The sequence below is a fragment of the Triturus cristatus genome, chromosome 12, assembly GCF_964204655.1.
Source record: "Triturus cristatus chromosome 12, aTriCri1.1, whole genome shotgun sequence".
Taxonomy (NCBI): Eukaryota; Metazoa; Chordata; class Amphibia; order Caudata; family Salamandridae; genus Triturus; species Triturus cristatus.
The window spans coordinates 80,788,311-80,801,261 of record NC_140595.1 but is presented as its reverse complement, the minus strand read 5'-3'; the positions used below and the strand labels follow the sequence as shown (position 1 = coordinate 80,801,261).

At 45.7% G+C, this 12,951-nt stretch overlaps 1 protein-coding gene across 3 annotated transcripts in view; it reads right to left on the bottom strand.

Annotated features, from left to right (window-relative positions):
• The window catches only part of LOC146772630 (methanethiol oxidase-like), a 201,531-nt gene that overhangs the window by 137,972 nt on the left and 50,608 nt on the right, over positions 1–12,951 (bottom strand). For all 3 annotated transcript variants that reach the window (XM_085638727.1, XM_085638729.1, XM_085638728.1), the window contains exons 4-6: positions 12,733–12,918; positions 11,999–12,119; positions 5,061–5,243 (exon numbers count right to left, since the gene is read on the bottom strand). In XM_085638727.1, coding sequence (XP_085494853.1) covers positions 5,061–5,243; positions 11,999–12,119; positions 12,733–12,918 — 490 coding nt within the window. The remainder of the gene's footprint in view (positions 1–5,060; positions 5,244–11,998; positions 12,120–12,732; positions 12,919–12,951) is intronic.

Genomic DNA, 12,951 nt, shown 5'->3' with positions numbered 1-12,951 from the left:
CGCTCTTACGTTTTACTCGGGACTATGTAATTCTACGGACAAATACTAGGTTCATTCCGAAAGTACCTACGCAATTCACTTGAATGAGCCAGTAATGTAACAAACTTTCTTCCCGAATCCATCCAGTCCAGCTGAAAGAAGCCTACATTCATTGGCTGTAAAGAGGTGTTTGAAGTTCTATCTTCAAAGGACAAAGTATATTAGAAAGAGGGAAACAGTGAACAGCTGTATCAAAAGCCACAATAGCCAGATGGGTCGCATCTGCCATTCAATTCTGCCACGTGAAAGCCAACAAACCTCTCAAAGTGAAGGCTGAAGCTCAGTCCACTAGAACTGTTGCTTTGTTTGCTGGAGTGACATTGGACAAGATATGCCGCGCTGAGACATGGAAAAATGTCCACACGTTTACAAGACACTGCTGCCTCCAATCTGCACAGGAGGAGGATGCAGCGGTTGGACAAGCTGTGTTGCGTCATCTCTTTCACTAAGGTCAGATTCTTTACATTTCCTTAATGATTGTTCATTGTTAGCTTTGTTTACTGTTACAATGCTTACAGTGTTTATGCTCCTATGTTTCTCAATGTTATGCATTGCTCATGCGGATATCCATTGTATGAATTATTGCTTTTGTGCTTTGTCATCGCAATGTTTCAAGATTATGGATGTAGATTGGGAGTTTTCTTAAATTACAGGTCTCCCTCCATCCGCAAACGACAGTACAATTGGGGTACTGCTTGCTATTCCGATTCAGGCATGTGAATCTATGAAAGATACCCCAATCCTGGATAAGAAAACAAGTTACTTACCTGTAACTACAGTTATCCAGTATTGGTATCTTTCATAGATTCACATGCCTGAATCATTCACTGTCGCAGAGATGGGAGTCCCACGGTAAAATGGAAAAGTAGTGCCATAACTAACAAATAGGCCAAAATCGGCTAAACAAGCTTAGTAGCCTATCCACGTCCTTATATGAAAAGGACCAAAAGACAGCTCCAACCAATCAGCTATCCACACCCTCTAGAACACTCCCAACAGAAGCAGTTCTCCTCAGATTTTCCAAGCACAAGTGAGCAGTAAATACCCCCAAAATCACTGAACTGGTTCCACGGGGAGGAGGGTGGGTGCATGTGAATCTATGAAAGATACCCATACTGGATAACTGTAGTTACAGGTAAGTAACTTGTTTTCTTCCCTTCCATGACATAGGGTAAAAATCTGAGAATATTCGATTAGTGCTTTATTATAGACTGTAAGTCACCCCATGCATTTGGTCCTCTCACTCTTAACTCAACCCCTTAAGGAAAGTCGACATTCACTAATGCCAGATAATCAATTTATTTGTGCCTGAGCTGTTATACTTACTAGAATGGGGTATGCAGGGCCCTGCTGGTGGGGGCCTTTATAAGGAACATCAGCAGGTTTCAAATGCTGCAGAATTCTGCGGCAAGAACACACTTGCCCACAGCCGTACACATTTCCACAGCTCAGGTGTGCCTGCACTGACTCCTGGTAGCAACTCAAATTCTATTAATTGTTCTAAAGCTGAGATGCAACACAACTCTCAGCACTTCCTAAACCACAGCCGTATACCATACCTTCCTCGAAGGAAGGGGGTAAGACACTTTCTGTGGTGGACAGCACAGCTAATTGTGAACCTCCAGAACAGATAATTTAGGAATATCCAATGGGTCATGATTGTTTTAAGACTTGAAAAATGCATTTAGTTGAGCTGGTTCATAGGCACTCTGGAATGGAGTCTACAGCTCTCTATAATAATGGGCTATTAGACATAATACACGTATATAGTCTATAACAAGCACTATTAGAAGGGTATTTATTAATGTCGGGTTGCATCAGGGTTCCGTTTCCTTGGGTCACATCAGACCCCTTGCGCAATCTGCTGTCCCACAGGGACTCTTATAAGTGTAAAATCCAGAAATCTGCTCAGACAACCTTCTTTTCTGAGACCAGGTCACTCATGAACACAGAAGACAACAGCTCTCAACTTGGGGTCTATTGAACTCTGGGGGAAAGCAATGCTTAATCAGCAGGGTCCACGGTGCTACTCACCAAATAACAATGCAACCTCCTTTCGTGTGGGACAGAGACATCCCACATAAGCAGTAAAAAAGGATAAAAAGGTGATAAACAGAGGCTTGCAGCAGCGTTATGTGTGTCTTAACATGAAGTGGGTACAATGGATGCACATTAGTAATGACAAATATTCTGTCTCCTATCAGGTTTCCATTAGGTCATATGGCTAAAGCCAGTGCATGGATCCTCGGTCAATTTTTTGTGTTGTATGCAAAGTTAAGTGCCCAGAACCAGCTTAGCAGACAGGCAAGAAAAGTGAGTCTTCAGTTCCACTGGGGTGGCAAGAGGCAATCACTTCTTGGGTGATCTACGCCAGTTGGCCGAAGGTTGCAGGCAAGGGGCTATAGCCGCCTGCAGTCATCATCCGTCATACTGTCGCAATGATTGGCAATGTTAAAAGGAGAATATTATTTGAGAACTTTAGGAGTGAAGTGTCATGATTGGCCAAGAGATGTCCGGGCTTGGCCATTGTGGGTCCCACGTCATTCTAGGGGATAGTTGGTAGGTCGGACTGGTCTTCTAAGAGCCTGGATGAATTAAATTAGTCAGGCATCTTGACCAAGAAAGAGTTGCTTAACATGGTACTGCCAAAGACAATTCCTTGTGGTTGCCTCCAGAGGAGTTGTTCTTCGCACGGATAGGGTTCATTTGTCAATCCATGGCAACAAATGGTCGGTGAAGAATTTGGTGGCATTTTATTTATGGCATTGCTCACAATACAAAGCAACAGAATTTGTGGTGAGGGCTGGTCGGTCAAGGAAACCTTAACGAGTTGGTCAGGCGTCTCGATGGCCGGATGAAGCAGCTTCTTAATACTCCATGGTTAAAGACGATCCCCCATGGGTGCATCAGGGGGGACACATTGTTCCACCGGGATGGAGTCCATCTCTCGGACTGTGGCCATGTTCTTTTTGTGGAGAATCTTGTGGCATTTTGCAAGTCAAACTTTATCCCAACACTGATACATCGGTCTTGGCGGGAGGCCGGGCCAGTCAGGAAACCACTCAGGCCTGTGGCGGGGAAGGAGTCATGTCTGGTCACAAAACAGGTGAACAACCTTGGCATCAGTAATTGAAGTGCAGGCGAATTCAGAATTAGGAAGCCTTCGGCTTAAAACCGGTGCTGGGGTTGCAGTGTGGGTGTAGAGAAGGGGTTGGGACTCCCGCTACAGCGATTGTCCCTAGCCTCTCACGGTACTCCATTACATGGCCCCGGAGAATGTTGGGGGATGGCGTCTGCGCCAGGGGACCAAGGTATGGCCCGGTTGCCCAGGCCCATCCCATTGGGTGCCGGAGGAATCCCTTCTTGGGTGGCTCTGGCATGGTATGTTGGGGGTCCAGTTTTCATGCTGGCCCACGCTCCCTCTAATTTGAGGGGGCAGGTGAGTTTGCCTTGTGAGATGCAACTTGCGGTGCGGGGTCCACGGTCCCGAATCATTTGGAATAGTCAATGCCATGGTGCATGGGGGTGGCCAGCCAGGACTCCTTTTTGAGGATCTGTTGCTCGGAGATGACATGCATTAGTTCCTCTAATCTAAGGATTCTTGATGTAAATATTGTAAAATGTCACATGAAAGTTTAGATAATTGAATTATTTTGTTGATATAAAATGTCGTGTTTATGTGGATTGTAATAAATACGGCCTGAGAATTGTATATTCTCTAACAGTGATGGTGTCTGCGTATCTGTCTCCCTTAAACGAATCCCCATTTGGGGGGGGGGGCATGATTTGGGTGGGTCTCGGGCCGGTCCTCCACCTGTCACAGTTTACACCTATGGGAAGAGGAAATAACATCTCCTCAGATCTATGTAGCCATGTTTTTACCTGTGTCATGGACAGTGAGCTGCAGGCACAGGTTACAGACTACAGACACAGGGATCTAGGACCCTGCAAAGGGCTAGAGGCCACATAAAGACCTAGAAACTAGAGCTAAAAACGCAGATGGGTTACAGGACAGATCCTGAATGCAAGCTTTTTGTCCACAAGGATTTTTCAAGGAGGCAAAAAGACACATAAAACCTTTAAGGTACATACCCTGCAGCCCAATCTCTGAAGTCGCACCATGCTTGTGGCTATAACTTTCAGGCAGTACTTAAACACCAGATTGAAGGAGGCGATTGCTTTAAGAAGCTTTGCAGGCCTAATGTCCTGATCAGTGATGGGTCAAGCATCATCGCGATGTTAGGGATACATACAAATCAACGCAGATGGTAATGAGATTTGCCATCATGTTTTAACTATTTACATACCATACGAAAGCAGCAAATATAAACACATTTATGCGTAGAAAGGAAATTTAGGGGTCATATTTATTACCTATTGCAAGTTGCACTTATTTTTTTTCATTTTTATTTGGCCTTAAAACTCGTTCAGGAAAGAGCAAGTGTCAAGCTACCCTCTTTTGAATATTCACATGTGGACATTTAACTCTCGCTGCTAGAACATTATGCGCTGCTTGTAAAAAACCCAGGTGATGGTTTTGCACACTACGAGTATGGGATGGTTATGGATTTCAGCCATATATAGGTCGTGGCAGCCTTTAGCAGTGATAATCATGATTAACCACTTCTTTCAGAATCAGACACCTTGGCAATGAAGCAGGGGATTCCTAGAATGAAACCACACTTTATCTCCTGTCGCTAAAGTCACCGCCTGAGTGTGCCAGGTTAAAGGGCCAATGCTGGCAGGATGGGCCACTCGGTGTTGAAACATGCAGAGATCTGCAGGCCAACTCAGCTACCATCCTTCCAAGGTATGTAAACTGAGTTCCATAAAATTGGGTAATATCTGAACTTGGTTTGGGTAGTGCACAGTGACATCAAAAGTGCAGTTTGACGTGGTAGAGGTGTATAAAGACAAGTTGTTAGAGTTGCTACTTCACACTTCTGCAACCAGAAGTAAACACTCCGCTGTACTGCTCACTCTTCTAAAGAACCCTCCTGCGATGAACATGTGTCTCTTACCAGCAGTCACATCGGCTGGGTTAAAGCCATTGGCCAGGACTTTGGGCGCTCCCCATTCTGTGCTGATCATGACGTTGTGGCGGGGCTGGTACCAGAAGTCATAGCCGAAGGCTGCAGCGTTTCCATCCTTCTCCCAGTTTCCCTTCACCTCAAAGGTTTCTCCATCAAGTAGGATAAATCCACCTACAGTCAAATAAAAGAGAGGGAGCAGATGAGGGATGTGTACAAGGCATTCACAAGGACACAACTACAGTGCAGAATGCATAAGATGGAGGGAGGATGCTTTTTACAAGACAGTATCTCACCTTTACAGTTTGAAGAACTAGAGGGGTGAAGAGGCGGGTGGTGCCAGAGGCAGGCCGGATCAATCTATCCAGTGTCAGTTTAGACCGAACCCTCCTACCTCCAGATTTACTAGTTTAGGCACATCAGTTCCATGTCCATCTAACATGATCTAAGAGTAAACCCAACCTACTGCCATTACAGCTCAGTTGAGATTGCACCCACCTACCTCCATCCATTAACTGCTTAGTCCAACCCTATCCCTCTTCCATCTAGTGCCATGTTAGCCCAAATATTCCAACTCCATCCAATGCCCATTTATTCCAAATCCATTCCCCCTCTATACAATGGCAGTCTGGACAAATCCCAAGTTATCGTTGTTGCATATAAGAATAGACTGAGCCCAACTCATATGCATTCCATATGGGTATATAATCAGCCCAGCTCATTTCCATTCAATATCCGTACAGAGTGAGTCACTTTCATATCCCTTTACTACTAGTAAAGACTGAGCCCACCTCATATTTATTCAATAAAAGTATAGATGGAGGTCTTCTCACACCCATCATTCAATAGGAGTACACACTGAGCCCAGCTCATATCCCTTCAACACCAGCGCAGGCGGAGGCCATCCCATATCACTTCAGTGTCCGTATATGATGAACCATCCCATATCTATTCAATGTCAGTATATATGGAGTCCACCTCATATCCATTGATTATTAGTAATCGTGTCCTATCATTACGAGTACACACTGAGCCCAGCTCATATGTTCAATACCAGCGCAGGCTGAGGCCATCTCATATCACTTCAGTGTCCGTATATGAACCACCATCCCATATCCATTCAATGTCAGTATATATTGAGTCCACCTCATATCCATTGATTATTAGTAGGTTAGGGCTCCCGGTTTTATGGTATTTATTTTTTTGCCATTTCCGTCTGTATTTATCCATATTTATTTTTTGGGCATTTTTTTATTTTTATTTATCCACATTTATTTTTGCCACAAGTAAAAGACGCTACAGCTAGTATTTTTCCACATTTATTTAAATTGACAATGCACACATGCGCTCACTTAAACTAGCGATTTGTTGTGGCTTTAGCAGTGCTTTAAATGTCTGGTACTCAGTAATTTGAAAAGGAGAGCACCTGTGCTTCTCAGTTCTGCTATAAAAACACTTTAGGGGAGAGTACAAGCACTTATTAGGAGCAAATATGTGCCAGCGCTTCTGTATTTCCATCTAAAGCCAGCTAGAAATCTTCCTTCAAATGTCAATGGTTTTCACACTGAAAGTACGTAAGGTTACCTATATTGGTGGGAAACAGTATAATGTAGATACATGAGTTACAAAAGCATAGAATAAACATTAGAAAAAAAACGGAAGGGGTAAAGTAGTTAGGGGAAACAGGAAAGTCAGGCTGGAACGGGGGAGGCAGACAAAGAGTCATGGAGGGAGGATGTGGGGACGGGAAAGAAACACAATGGGGAGGTGAGGAAAACTGTGTCCGATGTCCGGCTGGGTAGGTGACGGCCGAGTGGTGAACCAGAGCCAAACTTCTCTATAGCTGCAAAGGACAGCTCCATTGGCCACGGTTGCTCGGGCACCGTAGTACGCAAAGAAGGTTCTGGATTCCGCCTAGGGGGCATCGTCAAAAGTTCCATCGAGAGCGCCGGTCACGGTGCTGTGCTCCCAGTGGCCTTTGTGTATTGGCCCACTGGCTCCAAAACGCCCACTCCCTATTGTTAAAACTGCAAAGAGGGTGAAGGTTTTTCTATTTATGCTAATTGTGTATGAATATTCCCATTTAATCCTAATTTAGATGTTCTAGTGCCCAATTCACTGAGGCATTTATGAGCACGTAAAAGCGTCCCACAAGATAACCACTTTAAGTACTCCAAAATGTCTTTGTGAGTAGGCTCTGTGCTCTGACGTCTCACTAGTGCCAAGTCGCAGCCGGGTGAACGGGTGCCTTGTAAACAAATTAAAATAACATGCTAACATCGTCTGTCCACTTCTACACTGAAAGTTCAGAACTGGAGACAAAGTGCTCTGAGGGGCGTGCCCATCAGTAGTGCAACAGGTGCAGTGGCACCAGGGCCCAGGGATGCGATGCAGCCTCTCTACCACAATCATGGCTGTCTTTTACAACCCAAACGTGTTGTGGGGGGGGGCGGGGGGGGGGGGGGAAGGGGGCAAGGGTCCTCGGGGCCTCTGGCATCCCTGAAAAGCTATTGGCTGTCTATATTAAGAGGCTAGCCCAGTATTCATTATGACAACTTGTTTTTTATGCATTCTTTATAACTCACTTCTGCCGTTTCTAAGAGCTGCCCTCTTATTGTTTTTCAGCCTTGTAGGAATCCAGGGATTCAACCACGTGACTTGCTTTTCACTGCATGTTTCAGCAACGAGCGTTGAACTATCGAAACATTTTTGCATTAATTGGCAGCCCCTCCGGTTTCACAGATGCCCCCATAAACAGTGAATGAATTTAGTATTTTCAAAGCCCAGGCAGACACGTGCTGCCTGCTTCCGGATGAGGTCAAAGGCAGGAATGGCTTTTGCATGTATTAAATTCTGCACCGAAGCTCTTTAAAGAGAAGCCCACACATTAACTGAACAGTATGCGCAGCTGTGCAGCGACTTCTTTAATTTATGGTCTTTTAAGACAGAGCCTCGAGTGCAGCGATCTGAGGGGAGGCACGGATCCAACAGGCCGGTAGGGTTGGGACAGAGTCAGCATAGAGCTGGCGTAGTCAGTCCCTCGCCTGAGGAGGCCGGTGATTTCAGTTTAGATGGTAGTGTCTGAGGCAGGGCCAGAAGCACCTTGGAGGGCACCTGGGTCCGGTGAGGTTTGGGACAGTCAACAATATACTGGCTATTACAGGCCTCATGGTGAGCAACTGCCCTCTCCCTCTTGTGATGTCACAACGCGGACCGATGCTGCACTACAGAAATGCCAATAACACGCCTTAACATACAACACCCAACAATAATTGTTCAGTTTGAGTGCACTCTAAATTTCAACAGACAATGGCAACCAAAGTCCAGAGGGATAAAGGCAGTTGGCCAGGATCACACCATTTGATGAAATGGTGCAGCCAGGAGTCACAACTGCTAGAACACTTCACTTGGTCTCCAGACGTGCTCTTCAGGGTGGACTTTAGCGCTGCGAGACACTTAGGGGGTGGAGCGCACCATACAAGGGCCCTTAGTAGTAGGAACTGTGCTGTTTACTTAGATAAAGAACCCCGGAAGTGGAGGTTTTGATGCCAGAGAGAGCTGCAGGACCGGTTCTAGAGAAGCAGCAGCTTTGTCTGAATGTGCATCTTTGGCCTCAGGGCACACAGTTCACAATATTCATAGGGTTCAGCCCCTGCTGCTTCGCACAGCGACGCCTACCTATGGCATAAAAATTAACAGGTAACTTTTACCCACAGGTGAGGTGACGTGGCTTCTAATAGAGCAGGGGGGCTTTCCTCATCCCTCCAGGAGAAGGCGCTGTGCGCCTAATGTAAAGCGACTGACATAGACTAGCAGTTATTTAACGAGTATAAATTACTGAAGGACATAGTAGTGGTACTCTTCAGCCTACTGGAAGGCAACGCAATTATAAAGAGGAATCAGTTTTCAAAAGACATCAGCATTACTGCGCACAGCACAGCCAGTGCCACAGTCCTGGCGTACAAACAAATGGGCAGAAACAGTTAAACATAGAAAACATACAACTAAAATATAGCAGATAAAGCCTCGTCAACAAGTAAATGGTCTTCAAAAGACCTGTGAAGTACTCGGGTGCGGCTGTGTGTGTGCCCGGGAAGGAATTTCCAGCAGCAGGAAGGGGGCGTGCGAGATAAATCTGGATTCGAGCACGGCAACATTTTCTAGTATTTTGCCGTTTTTACATATAAATACAGACAAAGGAAAAATTGTTTTCCTTCTGTATTTATATATAAAAATCCGTTTAAACGGAAAACCAGGAGCCCTAATTATTAGTAATCATGTCCTATCATTACGAGTACAGACTGAGCCCAACTCATATCCAGTCAATAGTGCATACTCGTCCCATCCAACTCCATCCATTGCCAGTATCGCTTAGCACATGCTCCCAAGCCTGAAATAAAAAGCTTAGGCATCTGGCTAGACCAAGATCTCTCCTTCAAAACCCAAGCCAGGAAGACGGTCGCATCATGTTACGGCCTACTCAAAATGCTTCGTAAAGTACTCCCCCCCCTTACTTCCTTTTCCAGCAAAAAAAGCTACTAATTCAGGCTTTGATCTTCTCTAGGATAGACTTTAGCAACGCACTCGATCTGGGAGCCCCCACCGCAGTGGTCGCTAGACTCCAGATTGTTCAGAACGCGGCAGCAAGACCGCTCACCGGCACTAGCCACCGCTGCTCTGCGAAGCCCGCATTGCGCTCCCTGCACTGGCTCCTGGTGCAGGAGAGGATTAAATTCAAAGCTCTTTGTGTTGCCCATAAGTCTCCGAAAGGGAATGTACCACCGATTATTAAAGCTCTAATACGTCCTTATAAAGCCTCCAGAAGTCTTCGCTCCGACACGCTTCACTTGGCAGAAGTGCCCAGAATCAAGAGAGCCAGAAGCGGGGGTAGGCTGGTTTCATACAATGCCGCCAAACTTTGGAATGCTCTCCCCCTTGACCTCGGAAGTGAACCTATCCACTCTATCTTTCAAAAGACCTGGCTCTTCCCTCAACTTCTCGCCTGCCCCTTCTGGTTTTTCCGCTTAGCTCCGATGCTCCCTAGTAGCCATGCGCTTTACAAAAACCCATTCCAAATTTATTCAGCTTGCCAAGTCTGAACAATTTCACCATTTTTTATGATTGCTCACATATGCGTTTGCTTAAGTACTAAATGCAGTGAAGCAGAGATCTGTTTGCTTGATTTACTAGCTCAAACAGGTTTAGTACAACAAAGCCTCCTGCCTCTCTCTTGCGTCCCTCACACACAATCATAGAAGAAAAAGAAACTAAAAGCCATCAAACACTGAAAAGAGGATAAACAAAATCCTTGCAGGAGTTCGAACCCATGGAAGATCTGGCTGCCACAAACAATCATACACCAAAACGTCACTTTATATTCCTGTAGTTGGCTGGCCGGTGAGAAGGTAGTTACTCAACTGTTTGAGAGCGGACTCTGACACGGCACAAGCAGCAGCAAGGGAAATTATGGAAACTAAGAAGCAAACTTGTCATCTTATGATTTTGAAGTTGAAATGTTCTGGCACTCTTGCGAAAGTAGTGCGCGCCCAGGATGGGTTCAACATTCCACCTGGCCGCTATAGGCCAGCCTACAACTGTTTCCTGGTCCTCGCTCTGAGGAGGGCCCCTCACAAAGAAGCTGTGTGCCCATGGACGCGAAGCAGGAGGATTGGACTAGGACACGGACGTTTGTTGAGGTAGCCAACAAGCATTGGCAAAGCTAAGAGGCCTTGCGCTATGTGACCTACTGAATTTGCCACCATTTTTGGGTAATGCTGTACAGCGTCAGTAAAAATCTAAGTAAACTGCTTTTTCCCCGATGCTGTGCAGGATTGGCGAAAAGTGTGGTGCTGCGATACGCAAATACCATCACCACACATGCTCCTGCCTACTAATTGGTGCCAGTGCCATTTCCTCTCTTTTTTATTTACCAATCCAATGTACATTACCAGTGTGAATGTTTTTTTTGTTTTGTTTTTTTGTTTAGAGTGGACAGGACCGACAGCATAAGCAGCTGCTGGGCTCTCTAAAAACAACATACACCGCAAAGGCGGGGGAGCCACAAGAAGGGCGTGGGAGAGAAGCAGCAGAGAGGGGGCCGGGGAGCAGCAGAAGACGGAAAGAAAAGTTAAACAATGTAAAGAATTCGAAGGTGAGGGAAGGTTCAGACAGGATGGGGTGGAGAGGGAACAACAGAGTGTGTGGGAGGGTCTGGAACAAAAAACAGCACACAAAGGAGCGAGCAAGTAAAGGAGGAGGGCGCAAGTGGGAGCGCTCAGGAACGATGGGTGCAAGGATTTTAAGGGGAGGAAGCAGCACACAAAGTGGAGATCCTAAAAGCATATGCACCATATGTGACCCACCAGGATTAGACACTGCACAAAGGTCAGATTAGAGATGTTGGAGGGACAGGGATGGGGATGGTGGACGGAAATGTAGTCTGAAACGTATTGAAGTTCGGTCCACATATTGCTTCTATACAGGTGAACATGTATTGGTGATGTCCAGAAATATTTGTGTAGATCATGCGAATTGTAGATGCCCTATGTTATTAATAAAAAAAAAATTAAAAAGCATATGCACTTTCATGGAGCACTTAAAGAAAGAAAAGTAGTTCTCTAAATGTCAGCAGTTGAAGGATATAAATCAGCCAATCAAAAGGAGAGCATAGAGGCAGTGCCCAAGGGAAGAGACAAACACAAGTAGAGGAAAGCAAGCATTCGGGTAAGAAGCGAGCAAATGTGTGACAATATGGGCAGCCAGTAGCAAGCAATGGGCACACTTAGCCCACTGTAAGTTTTGGTATGGTCCACAAGAGATATTCCAAAGCCACACAGCTAAAAGCCGTCTGATAGGTGAGACTTCAGAAACAACTCGTAAACGAAGTATAAATACTAGCTCATTGCCTACGAGCGGAGGTATAGTCGTACCTTTGCCGTTGCCAGCTGGGTCACCCACGCTGCTGATCATGATCTCACCACTTCCTAGACAGTGCGAGGTATGAGGATTTGCCAAGTTACATTTCCAGTAGACATCAACAGGCTCCACCACCTGCAGAGACAGAATGCAGACTGACCACGGATTCTGGAGACCGCTTTCAGCCCCGGCCCTTCAGCTTTCCATCATTCCATCACCTAAGGTCACACTGGCCGGCGTACTTTCTACGTCCTCTGTTTTTGAGGTCTAGATTAAGCTCTTTGGTCGATTATTCACTAGACCTGAGGTTATTGCATTTAGTTATATTTAAACATGCTTTCTGGGAGAACAGACAAAATGGCTGAACTGGAGTGAATAATGCATGTTGGATACCACATTCCTATTATCGGGGCATCCGCCCCACATAAGTTGGGCCAAGGTCCTTGCAGTATATCCAGTACCACACAATTTTACATGCATTTGCCTACAATTTTACATACCCACTTATTACTACATTGCTGCTCCACATAAATTAAGTAACTGACCTAAAAATAGGACTACCACTTTTTTAGACCTAGTATAAGCAAGGGACCAGCTAACAAAACTGCATGACCATTGTCTGTTGATGAAAAGAGCCTCCAATATCTTTATAAGCAGATGCAATCAAATTTCGTAAGATCATGATGTAGTTGGAGCCATCAGAAATCCCCAATGCCACCCCTTTCAGTTTCATGCCCTGCAAGAGTACCTTGTGCAGCTTGGGAGCTCGGGGGTTTGTGCCCACATCTACCACGTAAATGCGGGAGGAAATGAGGCTGGGCAGGATGAGGCGGTTACGCATCTTTGTTGGGTCGCCGTGGCAACTGCTGCAGGTATTCCAGCCCGAGTGATGGAGCTCATCGCGCAAGTTTGGCATGGGCAAGCGGTGGATCACCTGATGAAGCGGAGAGAAGAATCAAAGTATCAA